Source organism: Eretmochelys imbricata, chromosome 10, assembly GCF_965152235.1.
Source record: "Eretmochelys imbricata isolate rEreImb1 chromosome 10, rEreImb1.hap1, whole genome shotgun sequence".
Classification (NCBI taxonomy): Eukaryota; Metazoa; Chordata; order Testudines; family Cheloniidae; genus Eretmochelys; species Eretmochelys imbricata.
In genome coordinates, this window is record NC_135581.1 from 58,846,003 (window position 1) to 58,864,022 (window position 18,020).

The 18,020-nt window shown below is 38.9% G+C and overlaps 1 protein-coding gene across 1 annotated transcript in view; it reads right to left on the minus strand.

The window, feature by feature from the left end:
• MYZAP (myocardial zonula adherens protein) overlaps window positions 1–18,020 on the minus strand; it is a 91,245-nt gene that overhangs the window by 38,712 nt on the left and 34,513 nt on the right. The window contains exons 5-10 of the mRNA XM_077828941.1: window positions 15,352–15,465; window positions 14,257–14,409; window positions 11,742–11,867; window positions 10,701–10,829; window positions 7,961–8,046; window positions 6,916–7,021 (exon numbers count right to left, since the gene is read on the minus strand). Of these exons, the coding sequence (XP_077685067.1) occupies window positions 6,916–7,021; window positions 7,961–8,046; window positions 10,701–10,829; window positions 11,742–11,867; window positions 14,257–14,409; window positions 15,352–15,465 (714 nt within the window). The remainder of the gene's footprint in view (window positions 1–6,915; window positions 7,022–7,960; window positions 8,047–10,700; window positions 10,830–11,741; window positions 11,868–14,256; window positions 14,410–15,351; window positions 15,466–18,020) is intronic.

The window sequence follows — 18,020 nt, forward strand, 5'->3', positions numbered from 1 at the left end:
TCTTAAAAATATAAATATGCCATGCCACCAGACATTGAGATTCTCCACCTACCATGGTGCTGGGGTCTTTCACATGCAGCCATTGGCATGGTAAGTAAAAAGGAAGTACAGTATATTGTGTAACAGGGCAGGGCCAGATGACTATAGGAAAGTAATGAGAAACAGGTACATTCGCTCTAGGCTAAACAAATCCCTGTTACCATGGTAACCAAACGGCAGTTGCTCCAGGTTAATCAAGACACCTGGCTAATTAAGATCCTTCTAGAAAGCAGTGGAGACAGCTAGGTTGATTGGGACACATGAAGCCAATCAAGGGCTCACTGGAACTAGTTAAAGGCCTCCCAGTTAGTCAGTTAGAGATGTATGTCAGGAGTAGTAGTAGGAAGTTGTGCTGCTGGAGAAACTGGGCAGGACCAACCCGATCAGGCACAAGAAAGGGGGCCCTGAGTTAAGGATAAAGTAGATGTTGAGGAAGTGAGTGCTGCTGCGGGGAAGTGGCCCAGGGAATTGTACTTGTCCTGTTTCAAAAAGTCAGCTACAAATAGCTGCTACTATTAGGGTCCCTGGGCTGGAGCCTGGAGTAGAGAGTGGGCCCAAGCTCCCTCCCCCGCCCCCACTCTCCCCGCTTAATCACAGAGACAATGAGACAGAGACTGTGCGAGGGAGGGTTGCTTCTTCCCACCTCCCTTGCTGGCTTATGATGAAAACGGCTGAGTAGGCTCTGACCCTTGCCTCTAGAGAGAGAAGGGCTATGAGGAAGGTCACAGTTAGCCTCTGAGGCTAGCATAAATCTGCCTGGAAGCATGGGACCCACTGAGACAAGGTTGGAGCTTTGTCACAATTGGAAACACATTTATTTAACAAGTAAGTTCTGCTTTGAGAAAATCTGTCAGTGTTATATCATCTGCGGTTCTTCCCTACTTATAACACCAGACTTTACCATGCAACAACAACAGCTGGCAAGAAAGTTCTCTAACCAACTATTCTCTTTGTGTCTCACACAAAGAAACCCTATGAGGCTGCAAAATGGCTTTGTGTGGGGTCTAATGCAAAGAGATGTCGAAGGTCACAGATCCAGTCAATTTCCATTTCATCTCTAATTTAAACATTTATTTTCCTCTGGCAGTTAGTTTCTGTGCTTCTGTTTAATTTATGTCCTGAAATTACAACTAGTTTGTCTAGCTCAAGCTGACTAAACTTTTACTATAGCATGTAAGATGAGGGTTTCTTTTAAAATAGGGAGAACTTTGGCGAAAACACTCCTGGCATGTCGAACACAGAAGGTTGATGTTGGGCTTGATTTTTGGTCCCACTGAAGGCAATGGCAAAACTACCATTGAATTCAATGCCAGCAAGATTGGGGCCTCTGTGAAGAGCAGGGTTTAATAGCATTATTTTAAAGTGACTCCTTCTGCATCAACTCTTAGTCACTCTGTTCATCTGTCCTCACTGCCTCCTACATCCATGCTTCACTTCAGACTGCTCCTTTTGGACATGTCTAGACTAGGGTTGACCACAACCTGATAACACTTTTTTTTTAAATGCTGGACACTGTCTACACTTGTGTTTAAAAACATATTAGTGAAAGTGTACTAGCTAGCATATTTCCTAATCTAGACAGTGTCTCCTTCAGCCCCTTCTAGTTTCATGCAACCCTTCTTGCTTGTAGCATCCCCTTAATTATTGTTTGCCAAGTGTCCTCAGTCTCCTCCTACAACAGAACTGAAGATCCACCTATTATGTGGAGCACTCTAGCCATAAAAACTCATTTCCAGTCTGTGCTTGCTCAGTTTTGGATACTTCTGTATATAACCTGTATTTGCTTTTAAATTATATAAACTCCCTGGGGCAGGGTCTCTTATTTATTTGGCACCTTCTACACATGGGGCACATGGAATATATGGGATTTCACACAAACTCTTAGTACAAAGAAAGGTAAGGGCTAGCACAAAGCTGCCTCTATATAGGAATAAGTATTGCACTACAATGGAGCTAGGCTGAAAAACTGTTAAAAGGAAATATGTTAACTTTTTCGTACAGGAAAATCTTATGGCAAAGGGAACAGGAATTGGGAAAATAGGCAAATAAATTGGGTAGACGGGTCTAAGTTTTGATATTTGCTTCTCAAGGTCCCTCAAATCCTGGTGTGCACAGTGAAAACAAATCCCCACAGGGTTGACAAATCTGGTCCCAGGTGCCCCAAAGTTGGAGTGCAGTCTTGCCACCAGAGCTGTATCCTATTAGAACCTAAAGGAATTGGATCAGGCAGTGTCAAGGTTCTTTCCCCACTCTGAACTCTAGGGTACAGATGTGGGGACCTGCATGAAAAACCCCCTAAGTTTATTTTTACCAGCTTAGGTTAAAACTTCCCCAAGGTACAAACTATTTTACCTTTTGCCCTTGGACTTTATTGCTGCCACCACCAAAGTCTAACAAATATATAATAGGGAAAGAGCCCACTTGGAGAAGTCTTTCCCCCCAAAATCCTCCCCAAACCCTACACCCCCTTTCCTGGGGAAGGCTTGATAAAAATCCTCACCAATTTGCATAGGTGAACACAGACCCAAACCCTTGGATCTTAAGAACAATGAAGAAGCAATCAGGTTCTTAAAAGAAGAATTTTAATTGAAGAAAAAGTAAAAAGAATCACCTCTGTAAAATCAGGATGGTAAATACCTTATAGGGTAATCAGATTCAAAACATAGAGAATCCCTCTAGGCAAAACCTTAAGTTACAAAAAGACACAAAAACAGGAATATACATTCCATTCAGCACAGCTTATTTTATCAGCCATTTAAACAAAACAGAATCTAACGCATATCTAGCTAGATTACTTACTGAGTTCTAAGACTGCATTCCTTTTCTGTTCCTGGCAAAAGCAGACAGAGAGCCTTTGTTTCTCCCCCCTCCAGCTTTGAAAGTATCTTGTCTCCTCATTGGTCATTTTGGTCAGGTGCCAGCGAGGTTATCCTAGCTTCTTAACCCTTTACACATGAAAGGATTTTTCCTCTGGCCAGGAGGGATTTTAAAGGTGTTTACCCTTCCCTTTATATTTATGACAGGCAGAGATGATGCACTGCCTGTCTGACTAAACAGTACAGTCTCCTGGGATTTAATGATCATCCAGTTGGGATGGTACCATATTAAGATACTTATATGGCCCCCATTACCCTGGTGTCTGAGCGCCCAACAAACTTTAATGTATTAATCCTCACAGAATCCGGTGATACTGTTGTAATAAAGATGTTCAATTCAGACCTCAACTATCCCTCATTTTAAAGAACACCATTGATCTTAGCCTCTCGCCACTTATATTCCATACAGATTGTTGCTCCTTCAGTTTTATTGCTGAAAATAATTTATAGCAGAATAAATAATAAAAACTGAGTTTACAGTGTTATTTATACTGAAAGAACGAATCTCATAGCATTTAAGTCTACATTTAGGTGTTAACAGGTTGAGAGGTAACTAACAAAAGCTTATTCTGTAATCAAGCAAGCAGATGCTTACCTGAGCTTCTCACTTAGCTCTGTAGTTTAAAGCTTCTTGTTAAAAAAAAAATACATTTTGCTTCACCTCGTACAAGCATTGTTGATATTTCTAAATTTAGATACCATATATTTCTGTTCTGGGGTTCCTAGAGTAACCTGTTTTCTCAAAGCCAGGCCACAGTGATGCCAAACTGCATTATAAAATAATTTCCTAATTGTAAAATACTCTTTTTCAATGATACTATTGAAAAGGATGTCGTCATTCTTCATAAGATGAACACATCCCTATGAACAGTAGGATGGGTTTTTGTTTTTGAATAGAGACAAGCCATGAATGTACTGCAATAATGATTAATAAGGTACCTTAATAAATTCTACCTCCCCAAGTTACGAGCTATTTCCTTTTGCAGTATCTAAATAATTTAAAAGACTAACAGAAGGGGCAGTTCTGGGTATACTCTGTTGAACACCCGAGTACGCCCAAGTCTCTGAATCTTACTTAACTGTGGAAGTCTAAAATCTCCCATGTTTAGGAGATACATGAAGCCATCATTTAATTTACTTTCAAATCAGTGGTGCCACTGTCTTCATAGTCACCATTTCCAGGAGTACAGATTCCTTCACTGCACCAAAAGCAGAAATTCTGGTGCTGACATCTCAGGTATCTGTTAGCAGCACTCATTCGCTTACGCAATGAATCCACTCCAAGAAATTCCATTTGAAGCTTTGATTTCAGAATGGACATAAAAGCATGACCATCTATTGTGCTTTATCCACAGGTAAATCAAGTATTAAAGGGTGTGCACAAGCAACTGGAGGGTGGGGGGGAAAACCATTAACACTCACCTCTTCCCCATCATGGACTGTTCCTTTTTTGAAGGAGCTCTAGTTTCTATCATATATAAGACTGCTTCGCTCTAGCCTTTTGAATAAATACAACCATTTGAATACACAGTTAAAAAAAAAAAAAAGGCAGGCTGACATCAGTTTAGATGTAGCCTGAAACAGAGTACTTCAGAATGCTGGGGAAAGCATAAGTTAACCCATATCCTCATGCAGTTAAGGAAACAGGGTTCCCAAACCTATTGCAGTATGATCATCATCTGCTGCAGAATCCATTATGAACTGCAGAAAGTAGAGAATGCAGCGCTAATTGTGCTCTGGGATCTGCACAGAACCCTGACTGTAATGGAACTCTATGTGGGCACAGCAATCCACACACACAGAGTTCACTGTAAGTTCAGGGCCCAAGCTTGTATTTGGCATTATCTGATCTGATGAGGGTTGACCAATCACAAACCCCTACATTGGGAATGCCAAAAACGGTTAGTGGTGAAAAAGGAGAAAGAAGAAAGGGAAGTTAGTTCACCTTAGAAGAAAATGAAAAAGAAGGTGCCACTGAAAAGGTCCATGTGAAGCTCATGATGAAACTGATTAACAAAAGCCAGTAGTTTCTTGTAGTTTTACATTCCTTATGGCTGTGTGACAATATGAATTTTCCCCAATTGCCATAATTAAAAAAAAAAACAAAAACACAAAACTATTCAAGGCACCAGCCTTTTATCTTAACTAAGTGGAGACTTGCACAAGGGCCAAGAAATGACTTGATAGGTGTCTCATGACTTTCTATTCTCTAGGATGATGACAGTGATTAAGTTATACATATGAGCAGAAAGCTTGTTTTAAAGCTTTAGCAGTGATACAAAAAGGTATTCCAAGATGAATATACTCTTCTATATTATAAGGATCCAACCAGACAACCTCACCCTTCGGTTATTTTACTGAAGTTTATGAAGTTACACTAGGAATGAATTTGGTCCAATATTTTTGTATGCTTTTGCCAAAACACTCAATATGGAAAAACTGTAGTTGTAGAACCTTTAGTGAGCCAAGTAGGTACAACTATGTTGAGGCAAATTCCTAACAAGTTGCACCCATGCAATTTAGTACATATTTTGCAATAAAGAGCAAAAATTAGCTCATCCTATTTAGCGTTTCTTCACAAATATTCCTGGAATCACTTTGCCTGCCCTGCATGTCATGGCTGAAGAGAGAATTCTCGTAGTTTTGTGAAAGAAGAATCTGCAGGGTGCTAGTTTGCTTATCTAAACTGAAATGAAATTCTAGTAATAATTCTTAATATGTTCTGCCAGAAATCCATTAAATAAATGAGCACTGGAAAGAGAGAAAATGAATCCTGTCTATGCTGTGGTAGAAAGGTTTTAACAAGTTTGGAGTGGTTGGTTGACGTGTAGGTGGTGAAGCCATGAGTTAGGCAGGTCATCCAAGCGAAAGTGCCAATAAAACCTTTATACCACAATGTTATGCACTCAGTATATGCCACAAATGTTACACCCAGAAATAGATATTTTTGTATACCCCCCCCCCCAAAAAAAAGTGCTTAGTGCTGCTGCTCAAAACAAACAAAAAATGTTAAAATGACTTTTCTCATCTTTGGAACTAGGAAAACAAACTAGGATACAGAAATTTTCATAGCAAAGCAGTAATACCACAATGCTGAATTAAGGGAAGAATTCCTATTCAGATCAGCAACAGCATCCATAATAATTTTCCACCATGTTGAATGTTTGTCCAAATCTAATTGAAGGTGAATCTTCAGAGTCCTCCCTGACTACAATATTTGGGCCCAATACACTAGTGCAATTTGGCTCCCCTGTGTCACTCCAATTTAAACGCAATTTCATTTCCAAAACCCTGTGCCATATCAGCCCAGCCTGCCCTGTCTGGACTCTAGCTGGCCTGGCTGCTGGAACAGCACGGGGGTACAGGCCGCTGGTAAATCAGAGCGGAATTCACATGGAAGACTGCTTTACCTTCCACTGGAGGCCAATCCAGCCCCATGTGGTTCCAGGATTAGAGAAGCATAAGGGTAGATTAAAGCCACCTCTTCTGCACACTATCTTTCATAGGTATATTACTAAAAGCAAATAATCCTTCATCTTTTTCATTCCACAGACCACTTGTTTAGAGAAGGAACCAATCTCCTCACCCATCCACCCACCCCACATCCCCAACCCCAGCTATTTGTGTTCATCATGTCTCCATTACTCACTGCTTAATTCTGAAAGAGTTTCATTCCATGGACCACCGGGAAGGGATCCAGCGCTACCACTGATACAGACTATAGCCTGAGAACCACTGGTATAAACCATTTTAACTTCCTCTTTCTGCTTTGCAATATACAGATGCATAGCTCATGCACTATTCACGCAGTAAGTAACATGGTGTAAGAAGGTAACAGGCTAAACAAAGCAGCAAACAACATGCAGAGCTTTTGGTAGTGGAACAGGCAGAAGGACTTAGAAGAGAGCTCCCTCCTGGGCTATGTATTCAGCTTTATGGTGTACAGTGTTAAAACCTTCAAAAAGCTGTTTATGGAATGTATTGTTTTACTAGAGCTCACCTCTTCAACCATATGTTTGACTTTCTTCTGTTGGCAATGGACCATGTCATCCAGATGTTTGATTCGTTCTCTAAGACCAGCTGCAACATCTTCCAGATGCTGTGACCTGATATAAGTTATAAGAACTAAGTAAATATGTAGGAAGCCATGCAATGTAAATAAAAGAACAACCAAACAAAACAAAAAATAAACACAACGCCAAAGTAGATCAAGAAAAGGAACCTCATTAAATAAGCCAAATTCCACTGACAAATGTCATTTCCTATATTTGTCTCAAGTTCATTTTTATGGTTATCTGTTTGGTCATTAGTCATTGTCAGACACCACCCACTTAGCTCACCTTTACCTTACGTATCAGAGCTGCCAAAATTTAGAGAAGTTTCATAAGGGATACTTGTTCAAACAGAATGATGCTCTGGGATCTTCTAGACAATCAGCCCTGGACAGCTGCATGCACATTATGGTTTGTTTTAGCACTTACAAACCATTATCTGATTAATCCCCACTTCATCACCAAGAGGCAGATGTTACCAAGGAGAAAAAGTAAGAGTTCACAGACTGTGCTCACTGAGCTGTCCTACAGTTCTACATAGGATGTGGTACAGAAATTACTTTTTTTAAAATGTTGTGACTATACATACTAGAGAAAGATAATTAAGATATTGATTGCAAGGATCCTAGTGGCCTGATTTTGGGTGCTCAGCACTTCTGAAAAGAGTCTGGCCTTTGTCTTTTATATCTATTTTAAAAAAGCATAGCAGATATGCATGAAACTATATGGACCTAAAAACTGATTTCTCAGCAATGCAATGTACTCTACCTAATCCATCATGATTGCACTCAACTTCTCTCATAAATAAAGCTGAGAAGGATGAGTTTTTGCAAAATAAATTCTCTTGCAGTTTTCCTACATAAAATAAGGCAAATATAATTTGGGAAGGAATTATCCAGCTGGAACATATTACAACCAAAGTTAATATAACAGATTCAGGTTTGAAATTTTTTTTAACAATGCTAGAAATCTCAGTAAGGAGTAAAATCTCACCTCTGTCTATCTGAATGGGTTTGAGATTTTGCTCCAGATATCTGGATTTCATGTTGTACCAGTTGTTTTTGTAGCTGGTGGCGTTCCTAAACAAGAAAATGTTATTTCTCCACTTCTTCACATTGTAAATTTAAGTACATTTTATTGTGATTTAAAAAGGCCCATAATATGTTAAACAAAAACAGAAGCTGATTCAGCTACAAGTTATTACTATATTACAGGTAGAGCATGTATTTCCTACAGCCAAGAAGCACAGAATGGAAAAAACAAGGCTTGAATAAAGAGAACCCTGAATTCTCAGCTGAGCACAAGATAAATGGCAATGTTTTCAGTCTTCAGTGCCAGTGTCAAGGGGCAGCTTTGCTTGCAATTTTGTAGGTAAGTGAGACTCTGAAGGATAAAGACGTGAGAGCTGAAATGCAACTCTGAAAGAACATTATCTTTCTGACCCACAAAGGGACTCCATCTCTCTAAAATTCTTACAGGTCGAAGATATGATTACATTTAAGGTCTTGGATGCAGAGCTTAAATGAACCACATGACCACTGTTGATAAAATGAATATCAAATTTTCCATATTGTTCCTCCAAAAGGATCTCCTGATCCAATGTATTTTGGCAGAGATAGGAGGCGTCTCCCTATTTTTCTCCCAAAATGTCCCTACTTATCCTGTTCAAATGTTACCCAGCATGAGTGCTGAGAGGATCTGTGCACTTGTAGGGTCTGATCCTGCTCTACGAGTCAAGGTGAGTTTTGCCTTTCATGTCAATGAGACCAGGATTGGGGCCTTAGATAACAGCCAAATATTTAAACAGCAACACAAGCAGAACAGCAGGAGTTCAGAGCTGACTACATAAATTAATTAACAAAAAGTAAAGTTCACATGCATTTCCTAACACCAAGGATCATAATGTACCACTTTACTCACTGAATACCACCTTTATCACTATGAATAACGCCACTAAACGCAGTGGGACGACCTGTAGAGTAAGGAATTACAATCTGGCCCAAAAGTGATTTATCCAACATTACTGCTAACTGATAAATGAAGCTATTTTAATTTATGTCACAGCTAGATCTTAAACTGAGAAGAGTCCACCTAAATAGTTATAATCCAGTCAATGCACTTTTGTTAGTTGGGTAAAGAGGACATTAATATACTACATATAGTTTAAACAAGGGTTAGTAATCCCATCTAGCCAGCAAGTGTGGATGGCGATATTTGTTTCTCTGTATTAGCAAATAATTAGTAGTTAGATTTAAATTGAAGCTAAAGCACACCAAGACCGTAGTTTTTAAGAATTGAGTTTTATTATGTTTTAGGATTAAACTAACCAAAACCCTACGTTCCTGTCACCACTCAGGATTTCTAGTGAGTCCTTACTTCTGCATTTCTGTCTTTTAGACAGTAAATTCTTTGGCAGAGATTGTATTTATTTTCATATATTGAACAATGCCAGACCTGCTAAAGGCACTAAACAAATAATATTGCAGACTCCATTACTGAATATAATGGAATCACTGATCATTTCAGATTAATAATTACAATGAAATTTCCCTTAGTTGACACTGGGGGAATAAACCTGTTTCAGACATCAGGGAACTTCCAACAGACAAGGTTCAGATAATAATTGTATGTGTAAGTAGAGGCACTGCACTACTAGACTTACATTAGAACAATTATCTCAAAACCAGTGTGAGTTTTGCCCGGAAACGAAGTCCATAAAATAGAAGAAGGCAGGGCAGGAGATATAAGGAAATGACAGAAACTGCTACAACTTGTTCTACAGCAGTGCTGCTAACGTCACAAGAGATAAGTATCTGGCAGCATTTCTGCTTTGAGGGCGTTACAAGTCAATTGTAAAAATATGTTCAAGGCTGCAGCATGGTAGACCATATTTGAACCAAGGAGAGAAACATTTGACAATATTGTGTGCAGAGAAGTAAGGAAGAACCATTTTATATATCAGAGGTAGACTAAAAACTGAATATCTGGGGTCACTGTAGTATTTTGTATTTTGAAAAATAATAGTATTTTTCAAAATACTCTGAAAAATAATCAAAAATAAGTTATGTGCATGGAAACATAGATGGTTGTTCATGCACAGAAAGTTTGACATCAAAATTCAAAAGGAATCTTAGTCTGAAGTCTTAAGAGTTTCATCCTGATGTACAGGAACCCTGAGGTGCAATTCCAGTTAAAACTAGTTACAATAATAGGTTTTTCCCCGATGCATTGAGATAAAAATGTTTTCATATATATGCATTTGTTACCCAGGTCAGCGGTACATTTATAAGATTTTATGTCTAATCACTAAAGGATCATAAAGGATCCAGAAAAACTTGTACAGGCTATTAGGAGATAAAATGTGTTTGTTTTTTTAAACTGTCCTTTCAAAATAAAGATTAGCCCCATGTGTGTCTCAGCTCCAAAGCAGCCGTGAAAGTTTTTGCAAGTAACAGCTCCCACAAACAGCAGAGTGGGCAAAGGGTGCCAGCTTGCCATGGTGTGTCCTCAGCAGTCCAAATGCTAAGAGCATGGACGGATGCAATAAAGGGTTTTTGATTTTATTAACAGGAAGAAGTGGTGAGTGGGATAGAGGCCATTGGAAGAGAGGGATGTTGTTGACTCACAGGGGACTGAAGAAACAGGTGCACTCCTATACAACTCTTGCATTTCTGCTAAAAAGAGCATAGATATTGGCACCCATACTTTAACATTTGTGAGCAGAGAACATTACCTCTTCCATGCGCTGAATGAACCGATCCAGCTCTCCAATCCTCTCGTCTTTTTCCTGTATACTTGTCTCTGTAATTTGCATCTTCTTATTTGCCTCCTCAATGGCCTTCAGAAGTCTATTTGTTTCTGCCTTTGAACAAACAAGTTTATGTTCATATTCACAAACAATCAATAAAATTGATGAATGAAAAGTAAGGAGCTGATTTCTGTGCTATACAATAGGGTTTTTTTTTTTTTTTAAAAGTAGACTCAATAAAGCCAATAAAGTTAGGTGCCCAAGAACTGAGACTTTTTGCAAACCAAACATCTAGCTATAGCATCGAATATGAGTTTTGTGGCACATAAAATGTGGGTGATCAAAATAGTGGCGTTACATCCCTGTATTAAAAGGCTTCTCAGCAATTAGCTTTAAAAACAAAAAAGGTTTGCACACCACATGAATATTTGTTCTCCCCTCAGTGGATACACACGTATTCAGTAATGAGAGAAGAAAATGTACTATTCCCAAGAACAGTATGTTTAGTTCCCAAAGCCTGTCACTTTTAACTGCATTTATATCTGTATCACATTAAGGCTGGAGAGCTTGACTTCAGTTTCTGTGGCGATCAGTGAGTGGTGTTAGTTAACCTTGTTATTGACCAGAAATATACAAAACATGATCAGAGGAAGCTTTTGGAAGGAAAAAAAAAAAAAAATGTTCTCAGGATTTCTCTACTGAAATTTATTTTTTTCCCCCTTGAGATTTCACTAAAGTCAGAGGATTTGTACTTTCCATTTTCTTAGATCAGGAGTAGAAAAACCATCCACTTTTTTCATTTTGAAATTTAAATTTTTACTGTCCATTATGTTTAGACACCCTATTCTTCAGCTTTAAAACTCTAGTGACTATGAAAGTTTAAAAGTTGCTGTGACAAGACATGAAATGAAAAGAAACTGGGGTACAAATAAATTTAAGACTTCAAATTAAATTATATTGACAAATGTAAGGACTGCACTTCAAACACTGAACTGAAGAACACTGTTACAAACTGGCTGTACATACTATTAGAGTTTCTTTCTCAGCTATATGTTTCTGTTCTTCTTCTTGTAGTTTTTCTTCATACTGGCTGTACAGTCTTCTGGTCATCTCTCTCATTACATCAGCATTGGCTTCTTGAGAGCATTCTACCTATAGGAGCGAACAAAAGAGAACTTCTACAGCTGAACCCTCTCTCGGTGCACCATTGCTGGAGACAAGAAAAATGGAGCTCAAACCAACCAAAAGGTAGAGATGTAACTGATGTTGATAGGTAAAGCCTTCCCTTAGTATTGTTACAAAATATACTCTACTATTAGGCCTGATTTACACCAAGTCCACATTACAGCACTCTGGCAGTGTAAAAGGGGCTTTCAAATGGGTGTAAGTTACAATTACACCAACTTTAGAGCCCCTTCACACTGCCAGAGTTAACATGCCATTAATGTAACTGAGAATCAGGCCTGACTCTTTATTAAGTTCTCTCATGACACCCTCTCACACACTTGAAGTTTGCTCCCACGTATGACGATTAATTCAAAATTCTCTAATTTTACAGGAGTATAGCTTAGAAATGAGCCTGAACCAAAACCCATATCCAAATGCCCATGCACTTTGCACTGATCAAAATCCAGATCCAATATTTACAGTTTTGAGCCCATCTGCGCTGTGGACTGAAATAAAAGCTAAATAAAACTAAACTAAATAGCTTTGCTAGGACTTGATTCTCCTCTTACTTGCTCTGCTGCAAATCTGGAGTGACACCATTACAGTCATGGGAGTTACCCTGATCTAAGTGAGAGGAGAATTTAGGCCTACAAAACTATTAACTTAGTGTTATTTACATTGGTGTTAATCATGGTAATAAGAAAAGAATCAGGCACTTAGTGTTTAACCTTGGAACTCTAGTGCTCCTGGTTATAGAAGATCTCTGTTTTGAACATCTGAGTTATCTTGTTTCAAGGACTGCAAGATTTATCAAACCCTTATACTGTCTTACTCAGTGGGAACAAACTGTTCAAATGTTATTGCTCTGCACAAAAATAAAAAGATATTTTGTCTTCTGAAGAGGGACAGATCTCTCGGAAGGATTCCATTAGCATTGTAACTGCCTTCTGTGGCATCTGACCCAGATCTCTACATTAGGACAGAGAGCAAGTTTCTGCCAATGCAATCTAAAGGAACAGGAATTAAATAAACTTTAATTAAAGTATATGCTGAACCCCCAGAGTTACAGTAATGTGGTTAGAAATGACAAAACTAGGAAAGCAGAGTTGCAACAGTTCAACCCTAACCTCCCTAAAAAGTGTCAAAGTCGAGTATAATTTCCCGTGCCACCTCTCCCACCTTCCTTTGTTTACAATTTGGGTGGCCACCGCAATAACTAACAACGTTCTCAAGTGAGAATATAAAAGAAATGATTGTAACAGAGAGGAACATTCCTGACTGGCAGTAATAAGGGTAGTTGGTAATTTTTGCCTTTTCACAGCCAACCCCCACAATACCAAATTCTCCTATGTGCCCTCCCCACCCCCAAATTAAAAATCAGATCCTGTAGATGTTTCTGCATATGACTTAACAAGCAACTTTCACTATGCCAGCATGTGCTTAACTTTTAGCACTTGCTCACATTCCATTGATGCCAACTTGCTTGACGTTGAGCACATGCTTAAGTGCTTCACTGAATTAGGACCTACAGGCTGAATTCTGCCCTCAGATTCTACACATAGCTTTCCCTCACTTCATGTTTGGGCCAGGACGTGTCCTCAAGATTAGAATAAACTACGAATTTCTGTTTTGAAATCCTGATTTCTTTTCCTCTACGCTCTTCCTCTGATTATCCTTTCCTTCTTTTTATTCCCTACAGACCACAGCAGATGCAAGCACAAAAACCTTGTAAAACTATTGTTGAAAGGAAATTAGAACATAAAAATACATTAGTAAGCTGGTACCCTCCCTCTTTAGTGTGATGGATCTGGGCCATCTATCATTATGCACCAATGTAGGATACAAGAGACCCCAAGATAATCATCTGTTTCTGACTTTTTAAAATGTCAGTAAATCAGTGGTCACCTAATTTCATGGAAGGGATTTAATGTATTTTTTAAAATATTTCTGATACTGCATGATTGTTCCAAGTTATTTGAAATGCTGTTAACTGCTCTGATATGATTTAATGGAAGCTTCCAAATGCAAGACAGTGGGACTCATAAAAAAGGCCCATATGATAACTCCAGCTTGCATTTCATTCCCTTGTGCTTACCTGAAAACCTGTCGCACAACTAACTTCTCTTTTCAGGGTAATTTGCTCTTAGGGTGCACCTCTGTTGCCCAATAAATACTGTACATGTGAACAAAACATAACAGATTTCTGATGAAAAACTGTGAAAGGTACAGTACTGGCTGTCAATAACACTCCATGCATGGTCGGTGAAGAACTCTACACAAATGTGGCCAAATCTCTTTTTCCAAGAAATTAATCTCATTGCCTCAGCAATGTCCTTATTGTACAATATGAATAAGGGGAGTTTACATACCGTACCTTTAGTTTCAGTAGCTGATTTTCAACTTGGGCTGTTTCCAGCTGTTTTTGCTTTTCTTTCAGTTTTTCCATGGACTGCTCATGTGTGTGTTTTAAATTCCTTATTTGATCCCTTATATCTGTGTTCTCCAAACTAACATCCACTAAAGTTTTCTAAAATGAACACAACGAAATGAACACAATTTGCAGTAATAACAATAATTAATAATAATAATAAAAATCATAATTCGACCAACCTACCACAAGAGACTTTTTGCAATATTTAGAATATTTTAGAGTTTACGGTTTTGTTGACATAGTGTTAACATAGTTAATAGCTTTGGCTCTTTAAAATTATGGTTTCCAATTATTTGCTTTACGAAAAAAATCTCTCCATAGGAGCATGTTCATTAAAATGCAGTCCCAGAGAGCTGTGATCAAGAGGAAGAGACACACATGCATTACAGTGCAAACACCACTTCCATTTGATACTGTAATACAACTGAAGTGAAATGTTGGATTTTCCCCTCCATTCTTCCCCTTTCCAAATGCCAAATTTTAAGATAATAAACCTGAAAACACTGAAGTTTGACACAGGGAGGCAGGAGAGTCGAGGAGGCTAGCTGGGATGGATGCCAAGCTGAAAACATTTTTATAAACAAGAAAAATGATCTTTGTATGTTTACAAGAGTGGCTACTCAATATTTGTAAAATTAAAAAAAAAAACATTGAAATTTCCATCAATAGAAAACAACAATGGGACAAAATCATATGATGTGTCATTGATTTGTAAAATATGGAAAGAGTCTCAGTTTCACCTTTGATTTTCCATTGAGCAAAGGCTAATGGCTTTCACCAGCTGCAATGGAGTGAAACACCACTTTACTGTATATTAAAGGATAGCCTTTTAGCCAGCAAAAACTCCTGGATTTTTCTTAACTTCATCATTTTTCTGTTTTAAATGTTCTTAGTCACATTTGATGGTTAAGATCCGAATGTGTATCTAACCATCATCCATCCCTTGTGTATACTGTTAAACTGATGGCACAAGAGGGAGTCTAGGATGGTGGCTGATGGATCAGGCCATTCTCTTTGATAGAGCTATTAACAGCATACCTGCAACTCAATTGATGCCGATGTCAAGGAGCTGTTCATTTCACTGAAGCTATCCAAGGCTGCAGCCTGCACTTGCATATGACTCTGTAAGGATTCTTTTTCAACATTTGTTATCTAAACAGATTAAGAAAAAGATATAAAAAACAATCCTCACATTTTAAAATTCTTTCAAAAGGATGATAGCTGCCACCAATTTAGCACTGGAGAGACAAGAGATTAAAAACAATGGGATTAAGAGTTTGAATCTCTAGGTAAACTTTTCTCTATTGGAAATCCTGTGTTAACCAAAACTTCATTTTAAAAGCTTAAATTTTGGCCTTGGAAGCAAGCTATGCTGAGATATAGAAGCAGTTTTTCAGTGTCTTCTCATGGTGTGTGCCATCATGCACATTAATCACAACAAGGACTCAGGCTCTAACTCTTGTGGTCACAAAAAGAGAACTTTCCTCTAGCTAAACTTGGTAGAAGAAATTCATCTTTGTGCAGAGGGAATTCATCCCTTTTGGTGCTTAATTGGGGCTTACCCGGTGCATAGGCCTTGTGCTGACCCTGTGCACAGAGGCAAGTTTCACCCAATAAGAACTCCTGCAGAGTTTTTCTCACCTTGAAGTTGTACTTTGCATATTTTTAAATTTTGCCAGTTTTCAAAAAGAAAAGATTCTGGTTTATAAAAAATATTTGTGTGTCTAGAAACTGCTGTGAGGATCTCCACAAAAGATCAGAATTGCAAATGCATATAAGAGCATTCCAGCAAGTGAAACAACACTCATACTCATTTATTGTTATTTAGATAGCACGGTAAATTTTCACAATACTTTAGAGTAGCTAAAATATACAGACCCCCAAATTGACAAAGTTCCTGCCCCAAACACAAACACACACAAACAGATACAGGACAGCTGTTTATTAGCTGTCTGTGTCTTCAGTGCACAACTGAACAATAGGAGAAGGAGGATGTTTGGCAGTTGTTTACTGGGAAAGCTGCTGTAGGCACATGGGGTGGAGTGCAAGAAGACATACAGTCAGGAGCAGGTGAAGGAAAGAAATGGAGAAGCTTAGAGAGAGGCATGGCTGGAGTGCAGGGAGCATGACAGTGTAGGAGGAGACGAGACCAGGAACTCAGGGAAGCAAGTAAAAAGCTTTGAAGGTAAGAAGCATGAGCTTAAATGTGAGAGTGATCAGTGGGGAGCAGCCAACACAAACATTTACTATGTTTGAACTTTTCAAATATATATGTGTGACAGGCTGGATCACAGAAACCCCCTTGGGGCTGCCACCTGATGTGCCAAGACTACTTCTGCCCCTGCCTTCCGTGTCAGCTTGGGACTCCATAACCCTGACTGGCTGTGCCAGACATGCTTGCAAGCAACAAACACAGACCCAGGTCTGAATTACGTCCCACAAACTGCAAGCTTAACTGAGAGCAGCTTACAGAAGTGTGCCTGTCTCTATCACTCAGATGCCCAACTCCCAATGGGGTCCAAACCCCAAATAAATCCGTTTTACCCTGTATAAAGGTTATACAGGGTAAACTCATAAATTGTTCGCCCTCTATAACACTGATAGAGAGATATGCACAGCTGTTTGGCCCCGCCCCAGGTATTAATACATACTCGGGATTAATTAATAAGTAAAAAGTGATTTTATTAAATACAGAAAGTAGGATTTAAGTGGTTCCAAGTAGCAGACAGACAGAACAAAGTGAATTACCAAGCAAAATAAAACAAAACACGCAAGTCTAAGCCTAGTACAGTAATAAAACTGCATATAGCTAAAATCTCACCCCCAGAGATGTTTCAGTAAGTTTCTTTCACAGACTGGACACCTTCCTAGTCTGGGCACAATCCTTTCCCTGGTACAGCCCTTGTTCCAGCTCAGGTGGTAGCTAGGGGATTTCTCATGATGGCCGTCCCCTTTGTTCTGTTCCACCCACTTATATATCTTTTGCATAAGGCGGGAATCCTTTGTCCCTCTGGGTTCCCACCCCTCCTTATCAATGGAAAAACACCAGGTTAAAGATGGATTCTAGTTCAGGTGACATGATCACATCACTGTAAGACTTCATTACTCATTTGCCAGCACACACGTATACGGGAAGACTTAAAAGTAAAACAGAGCCATCTACAGTCAATTGTCCTGGTTAATGGGAGCCATTAAGATTCCAAACCACCATTAATGGCCCACACTTTGCATAACTACAATAGGGCTTCAGAGTTATATTTCATATTTCTCGTTTCAGAAACGAGAGTGATACATTTATACAAATAGGATGACCACTCATTAGATTGTAAGCTTTGTAATGATACCTTAGAAGAGACCTTTTGCATGAAGCATATTCCAGTTACATTATATTCACACTCATTAGCATATTTTTATAAAAGCATTTAGGGTACAACATCACAATATGAAACCAACCAACCTTAAGGTGTCTAAGAACATAAAGGAAGATACACCAGACCAAACAGTGCCAATGATTATGAACCAAGGTCTAAACTTATCATGCACACAAGCAAACAAGGTCTACCTCTAGATAAAATACACAAGCATCGTGGACCAACCTTCATCAGTAATTAACAATTAGCATTTACTAGCCAAGCCATGCACCAACTGAGCGAGAGCATACAGGAGAAGGCAGTGCTCAAGGCTCACTTCATAGAGGTGTGTGCACA